The sequence below is a fragment of the Pezoporus wallicus genome, unplaced genomic scaffold (assembly GCF_028554395.1).
Source record: "Pezoporus wallicus isolate ANWC-B61680 ecotype Strahan unplaced genomic scaffold, APGP_CSIRO_Pwel_v1 contig_227, whole genome shotgun sequence".
In the NCBI taxonomy this organism is placed as follows: Eukaryota; Metazoa; Chordata; class Aves; order Psittaciformes; family Psittacidae; genus Pezoporus; species Pezoporus wallicus.
This window is the reverse complement of record NW_026635704.1, coordinates 215,722-232,565: the sequence shown is the minus strand read 5'-3', so window position 1 is coordinate 232,565 and position 16,844 is coordinate 215,722. Positions and strand designations below refer to the sequence as shown.

General features: G+C 38.7%; 1 protein-coding gene across 1 annotated transcript; it reads right to left on the bottom strand.

Annotated features, from left to right (window-relative positions):
• Positions 1-576: 576 nt before the first annotated feature.
• On the bottom strand, positions 577-16,324 carry LOC130592823 (protein-glutamine gamma-glutamyltransferase 5-like). The gene is made up of 13 exons (XM_057397396.1): positions 15,253-16,324; positions 12,702-12,881; positions 12,162-12,404; positions 11,093-11,211; positions 10,709-10,837; positions 10,294-10,471; positions 9,243-9,375; positions 8,185-8,288; positions 7,844-8,086; positions 6,090-6,416; positions 5,049-5,206; positions 4,748-4,881; positions 577-3,782 (listed from the first exon to the last, which is right to left on the bottom strand). Exons 1-13 carry the CDS (start codon positions 15,413-15,415, stop codon positions 2,096-2,098), a joined length of 3,798 nt encoding a protein of 1,265 aa, XP_057253379.1. The 5' UTR covers positions 15,416-16,324; the 3' UTR covers positions 577-2,095.
• Between the last annotated feature and the right edge of the window lie 520 nt (positions 16,325-16,844).

Here is a 16,844-nt window from a genome sequence, read left to right as displayed (position 1 = left end):
AGCTCCAGCGTCATGAACAGGTTTGGACCAAATCTTTAGAGTTTCTGAAATATGGAACCAGGTTCATTCTCAGAAATAAAGAAAATCAGAGAAGTCAAACCACTACTGGGAAAATAAATCTGAAATGTTATTTGGTAATGATGTAGGTACTATGTACTATTAACATTTTCTCAGAAAAATCACTTTTTTTTTCTTAAGTAGATAGTGTTGGTATTTTTCTGCCACTGAAAGATCTGTTAATTTTGTCATTTCTGTGAACTGTCAAAAGAAAACTTCATGAAGCATCTGCAAGTGGAAAGCTTTACTGTGAGCAAAAAGGATGGTTGAGTTTTTCCTCTAATAACAAACTCTTTTAGTTATAGTAGGAAATCTATAGATTTCCCCCAACTTCAGATCTTATTTTGAAGCCTTGGTTTCAGATTTTAGGGAAAGGAAGAGGAAATATAAAAGAAATTAAAATATGATTCTATAAATGGAGTAGAAGGAAGATTTCACATTTCAGTGCATCTGGAGAGATTCCTTCCCCAAAGATATTGCCCTCCCACCCCCAAAACCCCAAAGCAACAGAATTACAGGTGATTTTAAATTTCTATTTTTATTGTCAGTCAGGAAAAGGAATTCTCAGCAAATACCTAGCAGAGACTATTGAAACTGCATAAAAAAACAAGTCATTAGTTATGACCATTTCACTACAGTATCCAGGCAAATATTTCTTCTACCATACTCAGAATTACTATGTAGTTAATAGTGCTGGCATATTCATAGTTACCATCTGACACCACATCTTTCCCAAACCCCTGGAAGGTTACTCAATCTCATCACAGAGCATAGGGGTGTGAACTAAAGTGATACTACTGAAATACTATCACTACACAACTGAAAATTCTGCAGCACCAGCAAAATTATCTTAACACAAAACCCCACTAACACTTGTTACCAACAGTAGAAGAGCACTAGAGGAAAACAATGGAGGGATGGGAAGTGTTGTCAGTAAACCTAAAATTCTTCTGAGCAAATCCAAAATTAGGGGACAGCTCCATTATGACAATATATGATTTCAATTCTTAAAACACTGGGAGAGGGTTAGCACTGAAATGGTACCAATTATCAAAAGGAGACACAATACATTTTCATTCACCTTCTTAACCTTTTAGTTGGGAGGGCTGGGTGTTGGAAAGAAAGGATAACATCATACTTCCTTCTCTAGTTCAGGTCTGGTGATAGAAGTTTACTAGCTATATTGAATCAAAAAAGCACAGCCTTGGAATCAGACCTTCTCCCACAAACCTAAATGCATGCAATACACATGAAGAATTTTTTGGAATATGCGATTTGAGAAGTATTCAACTGTGTAAGCCAGTAAATTTGTATTAATCGTTCACTGAGTTTTGCAGCCTTTCTAATCTGACCTTTGGGTTCCTGATAATGGAACTGTAATACATCAAGAGTAGTAATACTACATTTATTACAGCTGCTTTTTTTTTTTTAAACTCTTCTGTTGATTTTTAACAATTTAATTACTCCATGACCTCCTCAGTTTTCACTGCCCCATAAGGAAATTTGAGTGTGTGCAGAACTGACCCAAGCCACTACAGTACTGGGACTCAGGGACCCAATATATTAGGTAACATGTAAGGCAAGTCTGCTGCCACCTCTTTGCAGTATCCCAAGGGCAGCACATTTCACACAAGGGGAGAGATTTGCAACAAGTGCTGTAGCCCAAGGAGATCTGAGAAGTAACCATCGCAAAAAAATCAAGAGAAGAGAGAGTCAAAGCACATCCTTTATAAAACAGCTTAACCAAGCAAGTAAATCCATTTACCTGCACTGTGCAACTATTGTCACAACAGCTCCATGGAGAGCATGTTCAGTTTGTCACTTCCACCATACTGTATCTCAAGACTTACGAGTATTACATCAAATTCATTCCTCAGAAGTCAGCTAGCAGCTTGCTTTCTTGGCACATCTCAAATATGTGGATAAATACCCAGGACTACACATGCCATGCTCCACCACCTTATTTTTAAACTCTTTTAAAGCATCTGCACCCTGCCTTTAATTCACTGGCTTTGGCTTTTCTCCAGGTTACTCTCCATTACAGGTATTTGCGTTTGAAGTAGTTATAAGTGCTCCTCCTGGGGCTCCAGGGTGTGCGGGACCCTACCTGGGGTAAGGTGCTGCTAGGGGGGCAGGACCCAGAACGAGGCAGGGTGGCATAGGCAGAGGGAGAGGTGGAGTGGGGAAGAGTGGTGTAGGCAGAGCGAGACAAGGTGTTGTAGGAGCGGGACAAGGAGCTGTACAAAGGGCGCGTGAGTGTGCTGTAGGCAGTGCGGGACAAGGGGGAGTAGCCCGAGCGTCCCACAGAGCTCCATGCTGAGCGGGAGGCGGGAGCCCATGTGAGGTTGGAGCCCAAGCGAGTGGTGGTGTCACAGGAGGGGCCCCACTGAGGGCTGCATACTGAGCGAGACCCCAGGGTGCCCACGGCCCGGGAGACCGAGTAAGAGGTGGGTGCATAGAGGGAGCGGGCTGAGGCAGCTGCCAGGGGGTCTGGGGCTGGGGAGCAGGCTCTGGGTGAGTCCTCAGGGTGAGTGAGGGGTGAGCCAGTGGTGCGGGCACCCGCGGCCCCCAGAGACACAGAGGTGGCTGAGCACAGCGAGTGGGCTGCAGGGGCCCCCACTGGGCGTGGGGATGGAGAGTACACCGAGTGGGCTGCTGGGGGTCCCACAGGGCGTGGGGCTGGGGAGCACAGCGTACGTGCTGCGGGGGCACTCCCCATCTGCAGCCCTGCTGGGGTGGCACTACGGGCAGCAGAGTGGGGCACAGGGGAAGCCACTGAGCAGGAGGCTGGGGAGCACACGCCATGGCCTACTGGGGTGCTCAGGGGTTGGGAGGTCAGGGTGGACATTGGGCCACATGGAGGTTGGGCTGTGGGAGAGGGTGCAGAGCCACAGACATGTGAGACGGAGGCACCCGCCGTTGGTGGCATGGTGGCAGTGTGAGCTGCTGGAGAGTACATCGGATGGGATGGTGGAGCAGATATATGGGTAGGGACTGCCTGGGTTGCCACTGCGGGGCCAGAGCCAGCCATGAAGTGAGTTAGCAGGGCACTCACCGCATTATCTGAGGGGACAGCAACTGAGTAGGACACCGGTCCCCCACTGCCTCCAGGCTGGTGCACAGGAGCAGTACCTGTCTCAAACACCACTTGAGGCATAGGGGGGCACACAGGGTTGGAGGCTGGGGCAGGCATAGAGCCATACATGGATGGAGGCATCGGGGCACATGTAGCAGAAGGCACAGTCTCACATACAACACGGAAGCCAGGATCACCTCCCACATCAAAACCAGAACTGACGTTTGGATTGAAGCCTTGGTTGCAGATGGAGCTGCATAACGGATGGCCAGCAGGGAGGTACACAAAGTCATACACAGGCTGGCCCCCTGCACCGCAATTTGGGTTGCACATTGGGATACATACATATTCACACATGGAGTTGAATGCAGGGTCTGCCACTGGGACAGGCCCAGAGCCATTCATGTGGACGGAGCCGTTCTCACACACGGGGTGTGACCCATTCTGGCTGACAGGCAGGGCACCGTTCTGAGCAGCAGGCAGGGTACCATTCTGGCCTGTGAGGCAACACACTTCGGCCTTGGCGCATCCCTTGCAGTAGGCAAACTTGTGGCATCCAAGATTAGCCAGGAGCCGGTGGCTGCCAAGCCTGTAAGGTGTGAACTCCACAATGGTCCGTGCCTGCTGGTTAGATGCCAGCGTTCCCAAACTGTTGAGATAAGGAAAAGAATTAGGACCCTGGCCAGCTCAGAGACATGAAGAGCTACAATAGAAGAGCATGTAATTAGGCTTGATTTGCTACAACATGTTTTCAGAGACATGCTGTTATAACAACTTTGTCTTTCTTGACTTCCTCCAAAAATAACCAAACCCACTATATGAAAAGGATGGGAACAACTTCTGTCCCAAGAGAAGATCTGGAAAACTCCCATAGTCGGTTCTGCAATTGGAACTGGAAGCTTATTCATGATACTGCCTTGAATTCTGCTTAAATGTAGCACCCTTCTGCTTCAAAAATGTATTTCCTGATTTCCATTTCCAGTAGCTTAATTTGGATCAGATAGCTTTGTGCAATCGAGTTCATTATTATTCAGCAAGAACAATTCCTAATTACTTCCCCTCAAAACTAGTCATACTTTTGTCAGTTCTCCTTGTCATGAAGAATATCAATGCATATTAATGAACAACTATTTTTCCTAGGATGTTATAGCATCCTGGATATCTCCATTTTCTGTGATTAACATTATGAGAACAGAATGCATATATTGCTGTTTCTCACTGATGTTTTCTAATTGATCATGTGTGTGTGATGCGAGTTCATGAATAATTAGAGAAATTCTCTTACAAACTCAATAAGATTATAAGGGATGGAGAACGCAACTAGAATTTCTTGTGAAGAAAACTGTGTGTTTCCTTTCAGAGAGAAATTTCAAACACACAGTTTATGCAAAACCTGAGAAAAAACGAAGCAGCAGCATATCTTGCCAGGTCTAAAAGATCCATCAGTTTCAAGAGGACTAAGGCTTTTAATGGAGTCTCAAAGCAGAAAGAGCCAAAACATCCTGTTCAGATCCTAAACGCCAAAAATACTAGTCTTCCTCAAAACCTGCTCTGATCTAGCACACCTTGGTCAATGCCCAATATTTTTGCCATTTAAATAATCAATGGTCTTACTCAATGGTCATTGGCTCTTTGAATAAACCACAGCCTTCTAACGTCATTACACAGTTCTTCATATCTTCCTGGAGAGGATTGCAGAAGGAGATCTCTGCAGTACATGGTACTTTCAGCCTTGGCTGGTTCAGAAGCTAGTCAGAAAATAAACACATCACTCTAGAGTCAAATGTTACACATTGAAATTCACACTGATCTTACCAAGAAAAGAAAGGAAAAAAAAAAAAGGAAGACCTAGAAATTGGCCAGTAAGAGTCCCTCTGTTCCTTAGATCACTAATCCCATAATTAAAATTCTTTACCTTCACAATAACAGGTGGTCTGTTGATCACGATATCCCTGCTCACCATCAGAACTTCTCCACACTCTGGGTCTGAGACAGCAACTACTTTAATAATGTTGTGATCACAGAGATAAGGTCCATACTGATTATATGATATGCACACTGGAATTGTTTTCACTGTAAATAAAAATATTTTAATTATTTTTTCTGATTTTTGGCTAATATTTTCACTTTCCTTTCTCCTAAAGTTTAACTGGCATTTACAATGGCTAAAATATTAATTTATCACAGCATTTTTAAAAACAGACATGATTTTTCCTAGTTTACCTAGTTAGATACACTGTTACTTGCAACAACCAGATTCATAGTTTTCAGTTAATATCAGTGCATTTACGAGTTGATTTATTATAAGCATTATCATCATCATCATTATTATTATTACACAAAGTTTGGAAAATTTAATTCCAGTGTAATTCTTAAAGCAATAATTTAAAAAGCTGGAAAATTAAAGTGTGATAAAACAGAATGTTAATATCAGGTATGAAATTTAATCTTAGAGTGATGTGTTTTATTTAAAGGCAACATTTTTCTTCCAGAAAAAGATATTAACCCTGTAAACAAGTGTTCATGTTCTGATATACCTTTGCGCTTCCCAGTATACAGTATATCTAGAAATTATTATTTTAGTGCTCAAAACAAGTGTTTTACACTAGTTAATATCTTCTGGACAAAGGGGAAAAAATGTTTTTCTGATAAATAGCTTCAGCTTTGTCTTCCTATAGAAACCAGAACTTTGAGTGGAAATGAGATTTTAAATGATCCTAAGAACCTCTAAGTCTTGGGGTAATTAAAGACTACAATTTACCTGTCACATACATGCAGTATTGACGCTGTGTTGATTTTTGCGTCATCACCCTAAAGTGAATTCAGCTGTCAATATGTAACATTGTATTCATTTCAGTTCCCACCTCTATTAGGAAATCTCCACTAGTCCTAAAACCAAACCATCTCCTGAAAAGAACAGTAGACAAAGAGGTGTTAGACAAATTCATCTTCTTACCTTCCCTTGGACCCAATGGGATAGTCACACTGTCTTTCCAAAACTGATCCAATGGGCAGCCACTATAGGTTATTATTTGTGCACACAAATTAAACTTCAGGGTTTTGTTTTCATTACGCAAATTTTCTAGCAGCCAGTGCAGTTGGACATCTTCACCGTACATTGGGCAATTAGCCATCTTTAACCTCATGTTAATACCAGAGTCACTCAAAAATGGGTTTTTCAGAGATGATAACTCTCTATCAATATGACAGTTGGAAGCATTGCAGTACCCTGGATAAATTCTTCTGTAAGCCCGGTAATAGGCTTCTTTGTTTTTCACAGAACCTGTTGAAGAAGATACATGATAAGGAATCCACTGGAGGCAAAAGAAGACACATCTACCCCCATAATAAAGATAGATAATTAAATTTCCTGAAACCTAGTGTAGTGGCTTGGTGTAGAACAAATCCACTAGATAATGAAACGCAAGGTATGGTTGTCTGAATGCATAGAAGAAAATAAATATATCAAAAAATATTTAAAAAAAAAATTACTTTTATTAGTGAAATTTAAAAATGGTCATTTAAATCTCAAAGTGTATAGTTAGTGCAAAAATCAAAATATAACGGGATTAGGGTGAATATGAAATGTTACCATGTCTCTCAAAGCCAAAATACACCATTCAAACAAAGAAGCTATTATTTTCTCTTTTGTTTCTGTTAAAAAAAAAAAAAAAAAAAAAAGGAAAACCATGGTATTTTTCAAAAATTTACATGGAAAGTATTTACAAAAAAAATTGTAATTTTACAATCAACTATGATCCACTCATTATTCCTTTATGCAATTTTGCTGGGAACTCCTCCTTGCTACTGGAAGATGAAAACCAGTAATTAGTAGTCCAAAGTAAGAACAGCAGAATATCCTAATAATACATGAATTCAATAAGCAGGCATATTTTCTGACAGATCTGGTACACGAAGTAACAAGAAAGAAGTTAATCCTGGGTTTAAAAGAATCTAGGGTTGATTTTTTTTTAGATTATCTAAAGTTTGCTAATATTTTAAACCACTGTACAGGTGACACCAAAACATGTACATACAAATAGTGGTATTAAAACGGCTGGAAGGCATGTCATGTGAGGAGCTGCTAAGGACTCTGGGCTTGCCTAATTTGGGGAAAAGGAGTCTGAGGGGCAACCTCATTGCTCTCTACAACTTCCCAAGGAGGAGAAGTGGAGAGAGGTGCTGAGCATTTCTCCCTGGGACCTACTGACAGGATGTGGGGGAATGGGTCAAAGCTGCATCAGGCAATATTCAGACTTGACATGAAGAAGCATTTCTTTACCAAGAGGGGGGTCAACCACTGGAACAGGCTTCCAAGAGAGGTGTTTGATATCCCAAGCCTGTCAATGCCTTAGAATGAGGTATTTGAACAATGCCCTTAATAATATACTGTAACTTTCAGTTAAATACATCTTTGAGGCAGAAAGGTGCTACAGGCAAGTTACACTAGAGGATAACTCTAGGTCCCTTCCAACTGAAATATCCCATCCTATATTAATGCAATTACTATCTGTTTCATTTTAATCATCTAAATGTGTTTAGAAGTTTAAGGATGAAGGTCTTTGAACAGAAATGCATCTTCCTTTTTCTCAAAAACAATACAACTTCAGATTGTTCTATTAATTTTAACAAAGGACAGATTGCACTAATAATTTTATATGACTAGCACTGAAAATTTCCTCTAACTTATTTAATGGCTTTTCATCATACCTAGTTCATACTTGTAAGCCCCAGTGATATCTTCAAATTGCTCACTGCCAACACGCTTGGTGATTAGACGTTGTCCACATGGCCAAGGATCGCAGAAAAACTTCGCTCTTTTGGCATTGTTTTGGGAAAGCCAGCCAGCATAGTTTGAATTTACTCGAGAAAACAGATGATGACCATCATAGTCCAAGTCCAGTTCCCCTTCTCTGACGCTTCGAACCCAGGTAGGACCGCTACAAGCTGTACCTAAGCCAGATAGCAACATTATAGTAGGTTGTAACCTGAGTAGTAGGAAAACTCAACAACATAAGAAGAAAACAATGACAGTTATAGTAAACAGTTACCTCTGCCTGTTTCCAAAGGTGTTGGATCCAAACACTGCCAATCACCACAGCATTGTTTTAGGTCTCTGCGAGCCATCCAAGATTCATTCCAGCAGTGATATCGCCTGTAGGATGCAGGTATATAGGATTAAAGACATCTCTTGGATCACCAAGTTCAATGCTTTACAATGGAGGAAAACCATGTCAGAGATAACATTTTAATCAACTGAAGACTCTCTATGTCTTAAAACTTTTAATGATGTTTGGGGACAGGAGTTGTTAGGTTTACTTTATATCACTCAGACTGGAAGTTTGTCCTGCAGACCTGATTGCAAAACATTCTTATTACAGCCCTCTTTTTTTTCAGTTGATAATGTGTCAGCACAGTTCTTTCTTTTAAGTAGTTTATTTTCCTAATATCTTCCTCCTGGTTCTTTACAGGAAAATCACATACTGTTTTAGTCTTCTTTTTAATGGCTTAACAAAGAATAAAGAATAAACTCCTTAGTAATTTGTGCTAAAATGAGATACTCCTTCCCTTATATTTCAGTTTGATCCTTTTTTGAAGGAAAAGGCATTTTTGAAATGAAAGGGCAGAAAATTCATTAATAGCTCTCACAGATGAGACAAAACCAAAATTCTGGTGCAGTGAAACTATGAACACACAGGTCAAGGGTGACAACATGAAATACTGCTGTGATAACTGATAATGTCATAGTTGTATGAAAATGAATTGAAAGGTTTACAAGAATAAAGCTATCTATGATAAAAAAAATCTCAGGAAGACAACATAATTATCAAACAAGATGGCCTTATTCTTTTGACATAGAAGGGTAAGCAGGTAGCATAACTTCTCACAAGTGGTTTTCTTTTCCTTTTCTGAAAATGTAGATTGAACAGACTGCCTGTTCAGTAACTACATGTTTGGAAATGTATTTTTAGGAAACTAAACTGCTTTGTCATGACAAAGAAAGATACATGCTGATCTGCTAGATTTACATTAGTCTTTCTATCATTTAATCAAAAAACGAACCAAAACCAAAATCAATAACAAAAGAACTTGTGTATTTCTTATTTACCATAGCTTGTCTTTACCACATAGGTTTTTTCCAGTACAGTCAAAAATCTCATTGATACCAAGTGGATTTTCATTTGAGCTTGGAAAACAGAAGCTTGTAACAACACGGCTTGGAACTCCCAAACAGCGCATCACTGTAGGGAAAAAAAAAAAAAATATTAATGAGTCATTACAAATGGTATTTAATCAAGGAAATCCTTCACTTGTTTTATAAATAAGTCTCCAATATTCTACTTTGCAATTACATAAATACAATGGATAGAAAGCAATATTTGGGATGCCCTGATTCTGTCTTCAAAACTTCCTTTATGGGGTTGAAAGTAGTCCAAAAAGAGCCTAGCAGGAAGAAATGGCTTGGTATTCTTCCAGCTTATACTGGAAAAACCCCCAAATCCCCAAACCAGAATAATGAACCTGATCTGGCATTAATAAAGCACAGTCATTTTGTTTGAAACAGTGTAGTACACATAGATTCATCTTTGCAGTATCAATTTAATTGCAATTCAATATCAATTCAATTCAATTTCATGTGTAGAAGCAGTTTCAGTAAATAAATGGTAAAAAGTTCAAACTTAATTTTTTTTTTGTCCGTATAGTTTGCTATTATCTTATTCTTTGCAGTAAAATAACATAGTAGCCTGCTGCTTTTATGTTTTGGAGGGGACACGGCTACAGGTTTTCTTGTTCATATCTCAGTATTTTTCTCAGCCTTCAAACTTCACCCAAAGGATATTTTGGCTCCACAATGCTGCAATTGCTCTGTGTTTATAATAAAGTTGTAGATTTGATAGCTGCATGGTATAAAGGTCACAGAAAAGACAGTACTGCTTTTCTTCTTGCTCTTCATGCTATATAGGAAAGCAACAGGTTGATAACAAACACTATGTTAGGAGCCATACCATATTATAGCAAGAGAAAAATACTTTTTTTTTTTTTTTTTTTAGTAAAATGCTTAATATCCTCCCACTAGTTTTTAGGCTCAGAGATTTCTGATCCTGGTTTTCTCTTTTCCTTTTTGGATAGCTGGGTAAGGGTAGACTGAAATATAATACCTGTGCACATTACCGAAGCAAGAGACCCACAGTACCCATATCTGACTGGCCTGCATCTGCCATTGTACCACTGCTGAAGAATAGGGACACTTCCATTCCAGGAAAATGGTTTTGTTCCCTTCAGGTAGTCATTGTTTTCTGGAATCTTCATTATACTGCTAGTAATATGGCTGCTTATCTAGAAAGAGAAAATAAAAATCACCTTCTCAAATAGCTGACCATGTCTTTAATCCTAAGTATATCATAAAATCATTAGATATTAGTGTCGCAAGTTAGCTTTTTCTGTGAATCTGAGCACAGAAACGATTCCCCGTGTTATTCATACTATGTTAGATTACAGTTCAACACGTCCTTCTATAATATAATGGAGTGTGTTCTGACCTATTCAGAGGTCACACACCACTAGAGGTCTTACCATGTGATTTACCACCATGCTGACGTGCACAGGGTCATTGCGCCAACAGCGGTCACGATCAGAGCCATGATGATAACTTGCACCAATGTCTAGGATCTTCAAGCAGATATCCAGAATTCCATCTTCAAACTGATAAAAGAGAAGTTAAAACAGGCATCAATGGTTCTGCAGTTTCCTTAATTTTACTACAGAAAAATTCTTTCCAGTTGCTTGGTCTACAGTGAAATTCTCAGATATTTTGTTTTGTTCATGCATAATCTGGACTGGTCCTTAGAACTTTTCATGCCCCATAATATAACCGTGCATTTCTTAAAAGGTATGGATAACACTTCACTTATCCATATATGGATGACATCTGCTTCTGAAGAAGCCTTTAAAACATACCTGTCCAAAGTGCCATGGTCGAGAGGTAATATGCTTGTGAACTCCTTCATACAGTATGCCATGCTCATTCAGAACATATTCTTCTCTATGGGCCTGATTGTCCATATATACAGGGTCATCTGGAAAAGATATAGAGCTATCAGTCAGGCAAATGTACATTTCTAGCACTTCTGTATCTCCTGCTTGACTGCATCCCTCTTTCTTTTCCTACCTATTTTTGATTTATATTTTTAAACATGTTCAAGGGTGCAGGCTCTTTAAACATTCAGAGACAATTCAGTTCTATTTACAGCTAGGTATTACCTTTATTAAGTCTCTCCTTGCTATAGTATGCTGAATTACAGAACTTGCAATTTATCTTCACGCTAAGCCACTCTAGAAGTCAATCACTGGGCACTTAGAGTTCAGTATCTGATTTTTATCAAATCAAAAGCACAGACAATGGAAATACGTAATGATTTTGGCAAGGTCCTACAGACTCCAGATCTGCTTGCTATCAGAAACAGATCTACAGAATTTATTTTGTATTTGTATACTATATTGGAACTAGAAGATCTTAAGGTCCTTTCCAACCCTAACTATTCTGTGATTCTATAATGAAACCACGGAATTCACAGAATTACAGTATGTTTGAGGTGGGAAGAGACTTCTGGAGGTCATCTGGTCCAGCTCCCTCCTCAAGCAGGTTCACGCTGTGCTGGTTACCCAAGATCACATCCATGCGGCTGTAGAGCATCTCCAAGGTTGGAGACTCCACAACCTCTCTGGGCAACCTGTGCCAGTGCTCAGTCACCCTCACCTTAAAAAAGTGTTTGTGCTAATTGCTTCTTGCCCTGTCAAGCCACTGTAAAAGGGGGGGGAGGGGGGGGGCATTGAGACAGTCTTGAACTCTGAGAGAAAAAAAAAAAAAAAATACCAAAAAAACAAACAAGAAAACAACAAAAAAAATCCCTCCCTATTTCTGTGACTTCATCCCTTACTTATGAGCTAAGTAATACAAAATGTTCAACATTTTTGCTCATCACTAGAATTTTTCTTAAAATAATCTGATCATCACTAGACTTCTTACCTGCACACCAAGGGTTAAAAAGGACATAAAAATCTCCAAGACATCGCTGATATGTATGACCACAAGATGTGATTTGCATATTGAGAATATAACGGCCAATGCAGGCGTTGGAAGGAGGAAACACGCTGATATTGATGCATTTTGGCTGATAAACTTTGTAGGAAGAACTCCAGCAGGTTTGATCTAGGCATCTGCCCATTGGAAAGCTACATTTTGTCTCATTTGATTCGCAGGGTCTGAGGCCTTTTCAGGAAAATAAATACAACTTTCATCAGACTAAACAAAGCACATGTAAAAAGCAAGTAATTTGTTTAGGCATCATTTGCAATGCAAAGCAAAGGGTGGATTTCTTTTTTATTTGTCACCTCTGCAGCAGAGTGAGAAAACTTTAAAAGTTAGCAGAATTGCCTGAGCTAGGGGAAGGTAGTCGCTTTGCAGAGAAGATGTGTGAGCAGATACTATTTGTCACTGAAGACTACTGGGAATATTACATAACAGAAAAGGACTGGGAAAGACTACACTAAGTTTGGGTGTAACTACCTGTCTCCACAGTGAAAATGGCCTTGTCCACAGAGTCATCCCATTCCCGGTTTTGAAAGCGAGCATAAAAGTTGAAGGCTTGCCCTCTCCTTATTATCTGTCTGTCAGTTCCAAAGAATTGTGTATTATGAATTTGGCAGTTTGAAGGACAGTTCAGGTCAACTTCTCCCAGCTCGATGACTGCAGGATGGAGAAAGGAACGCAAAGGAAAAAACAGATAGTTGAGTTCCCATCATTGGCTGAGGTCAAGATTACATGAAGGAGCAGGTAAAGATGAAAGACAGAGATAACTGTTTAAAAAAAAATAATTCAGGAGTTTGTTCAAAATTCAGCAACACTGAGATTGACACATACATCCATAAAATTATCCTTACAAGTTCACCACTTCCCTAGCTTGCAGGTGGAAACTTGTTATAATGCTTTATAAAGCTGTGCCACAAGTTTCACATCTTTTATCTAGTACCTTCTTGCTTAATAAATACCTGATGCTGAGGGATGATAGTATCTCTACTTGAAAAATTGATTTTGCACTGTAATGTTCTTTCCACATTAAAGCACACTGTCTACAGTTACTTTTCAACCACAATTAGACAGCAGACGTTTTGCGCATACTATCAGTTGAGTTTTTTATACAAGTAATAAAATAATAAAGTAAATTGAATAAAAGATTTTATTAAAAAATAGGTGTTTGAAAGCTTAAATGAGTTATTAAAAAATAGAAACAACTAAATATCTCCCCCCAAATTGTAAGTACTGTTAAATATGCATGAAATGTCTCAATCTGCATGCCCTTAAGTCATAAAAGGTTTGCAGACATCTTTGAGGAACTTAATGGAGACAGAAATACTAAAAAAAATAAAAAAATGTTGACAATCTATCCCAAGTGCTATGATTAGCTTAACAAAAATTTTAGCTGACTGCCCTTGGGCATCCTGCCTGGGTATCAGTCATTTCATAAGGGTAATTATGACCTTGGTGCCAGAAGGATGGGTGGCGACACTGATTTTTACCTATTTGAATCCAACGTTTTACTTTCAAAAGTGCTTTGCTCTAATTGAAGATAATGGGAGCCACAGATTCTCAGGAGTTCTGGAAATTTGCCTTACTGGACTACAAAGTCTTGTATACTATTTTAATTCTAAAGGGTTAAGTTTGGTCTTGCTAAGACTACAGAAAAATCAAGCAATGCAACTTCTCTAACTATACTGGCACTAAGTTGAATATAGAGTTGGTATTTAGTAGAAACTATTTTTTCCTAACCAGAAACAAGGGTGTATCCACATAAAAAGAAAGTCATAGCTAAGCCCATGGGACCAGGACACTTCCAAGACAACCCAGAAGTGTTTCCCAGGATCACGTCCTGAAGTAAAACATAATTGAACTGGGAGGGGAGGATGGATAAGAGAAAAGAAACCAACTAACAACAAAACCAACCAAGAAAACAAATAAAACCCCATAAAAAACCACAAACTTCCCCCCCCCAGCTTTTTCTGGTTTCTTTCCTTGAAAGAGTTTTCATCTCACCATTTAAACGAATTGATCATTCAGCTCTTCAGAAAAGATCAGCAGATAAATGCAGTTCTGGGCGTTACCCATGTTAAAAACATGCACACCATCAACAACAACCAAAAATATAGCAATGCATTACATCATTATTACTCATGAATGCATCATACCTGCTGACAAGAAAGAGTAACAGAGCTGAACTGAAAATCTCATACCTTAATGATATTTTTTCAACCGTAACACAAAACATTCTGGTTCAACAAAAAGGATTAGAAGTGGTTATAGCACACATGATGAATTCCTGTGGTCAAGAACACTGAAAGAACCTGGCAAGTCTTCACCCATTCTCTGAAGGCATTTACAAACCAAGACAACTACACCTCATCCACTCATTAATCCAGCTGAACCAGAACATCAGGGAGTTGATATATTACATGTTTCCAAGGGAATTTCTTTAAAGTCAGCCCACAGTTTGCTTATCAGTTAATTATCACAATTGGACCACAAAGGTGCTAACAATTGCCTTCTTAAGCAAAGGCATCTTGGAGAAAATACTAAAGGCTAATCAATTTCTTATCTTTTACTGGCTTTCTCTCTCTGGTAGAAACCCTACCCTCAATACCAGTCACTGAATTTTCTCTATTAATTTACATTTTACCTTCATTCCAGAGAGAATACTTCAGGTATCCATTGTGAAATAATAGCTTCTAGCATGAGAATACCAAAAACTAGTACTTTATCATTTATGCTGGAAATAACATGTATTCTTTTCCATGCTATAAGTCTCAGAATTTGTTGTTGTTTCACCAATTCTTTTAAACAGCTCTCATTTTCCATTACAAAAGAAAAGCATTTCTTCCAAAGCTGTTTTTCTTTCCTTTCTCACCAAGTCCACAAATAAAATCTAAACCATAGAACCATGGAAGTAATTTCTAGACTTGATTCCACACAGCAAAACGCACTTTTTTTTTTCCCCTTACACCTGACCTAAGTATTTCCACTTTCAGTACTGAGTCAAGTGATAGTAAAGTTTCAAGACACTCACCTTCCATTTTTCTTCTACATGTACTAGTTTCTGAAGAACAGTACTGGTAGAGATACCTGCTCCTCAGCAAGATGTACTGCAAGGTCTGGCTGATCTCCTCTGTGAACCAACCTAATTTCCCCTCGGTAACATTTATATTCAGAACTAAAAGGCTGTCACACATATTGCATCAACAAAATACCAGTTTACAAAGAGGCACCACCCATGTGTCTACTGATGCTCATAAATGATTCATTTTAACTTCCAGCATTATTAGGGAGAGTCCTGAGGCTGAAGGGAGGGAGAGATCTTGGTACCTCACGTATAACATAGTACTTTCAATGTCCTACAACTTACCATGTCTCAAAAATATTTTAAGACCAGGATGAATCTAAACATGTTTCAGTGCAAGCCATTTTTTACCATTTAAATTTCCCATAAATCCCAGCGCCTACTGTTCCCTTCTGGCTAGACATCTTCAGTCACCTATATGAAAACAATAAAGAACGCCAGACTTAAGCTGGATTTAGACTCCTTGAATATGATCACCAGTGGACATTTGTATTATAATATAAGCAGGAATCTCAGCTTTCAGAAAGTCTGTATAGCACTCCCTCCAAGGGGAGGTCAGAGTAAAATGAAACAGCTATAAATTTTTCTAGCTATACTGTAAAATAAACAGAAGACATGCATGAAATGTTTTTGAAGTTGACAGTAAAATTTAATCTAAACATAATTTATTTATATTTTGTGTATATTTATATTCTAGCACACAATCAATTTTGTAGCTTCTTAGCTGACTCCATCTCCCTTCTCCTGAAATCATGAAAACCACAAGATTTTTCCAATAATTTCTGTGAACAGAAAACATTTAAGTATGCACAAAAATGTATTATTTTAGTTAGGTTCCAGGCATATTTAATAAAAGAACTACAAAAATGTTCTCTCTGCACACCCAGATAAGTACATTAGCCAGCAAAGAGGAAAGACTGAAATTTCCTCTCACAAAACCAGAATGAACATTTTCTATGCTACCTCCTATCTTTCTTATGCCTCTATGCCAAGTTTTACTCCATGAGATATCCTTTGAATCCCTCAAAGTTATTCTACTTTGGATTAAAACCCACCGCTTCTCTCCCCTGAAAATAACATTAAAAAAATCAACAACAACAAACAACAAAAATAAAACAACTAATAAAAACCTCCCAAAAATAAATTAAAAAATCCCAACATTCATTGATATAGAAAGAACACGATGACTGACGTTCAGCTATTTGCATAACTACCTGGATTCTAGACAGCGCTTTAAGAAATCATAAAATGAAAGAGCTTAACTAACAGTGAAATAACTTAGTAGGCATAACTTAACAGCTCAGGTATTGTGAAATAACTTCACGGAAATTAGAGCAAAGAAAAAAATCAGCACATCAGCAATGGGTTTGGAAGAGAGTGGTTAAAATATTTGTATGAGTGATGCATAGAAAGTGAACACAATATTTAATGTGTTCATTTCTGAAATTTGTAAATATTTGGTGGCTAGTCAGTAGGCAGACATGAAAAATATGTGAATCTTAAATATTTCATTAATTTCTCATATATCTGAAAACTTTATT

Excerpts from the sequence above, each read along its gene's own strand:
- LOC130592823 (XM_057397396.1), bottom strand. The coding sequence starts at position 15,415 with ATGTGTGACAGCCTTTTAGTTCTGAATATAAATGTTACCGAGGGGAAA. Across the intron at positions 11,212-12,161 it reads TTTTAACCCTTGGTGTGCAG|ATGACCCTGTATATATGGAC; the intron begins GTAAGAAGTCTA and ends TATCTTTTCCAG. Across the intron at positions 8,087-8,184 it reads ACCTTTGGAAACAGGCAGAG|GTACAGCTTGTAGCGGTCCT; the intron begins GTAACTGTTTAC and ends TATCTGGCTTAG.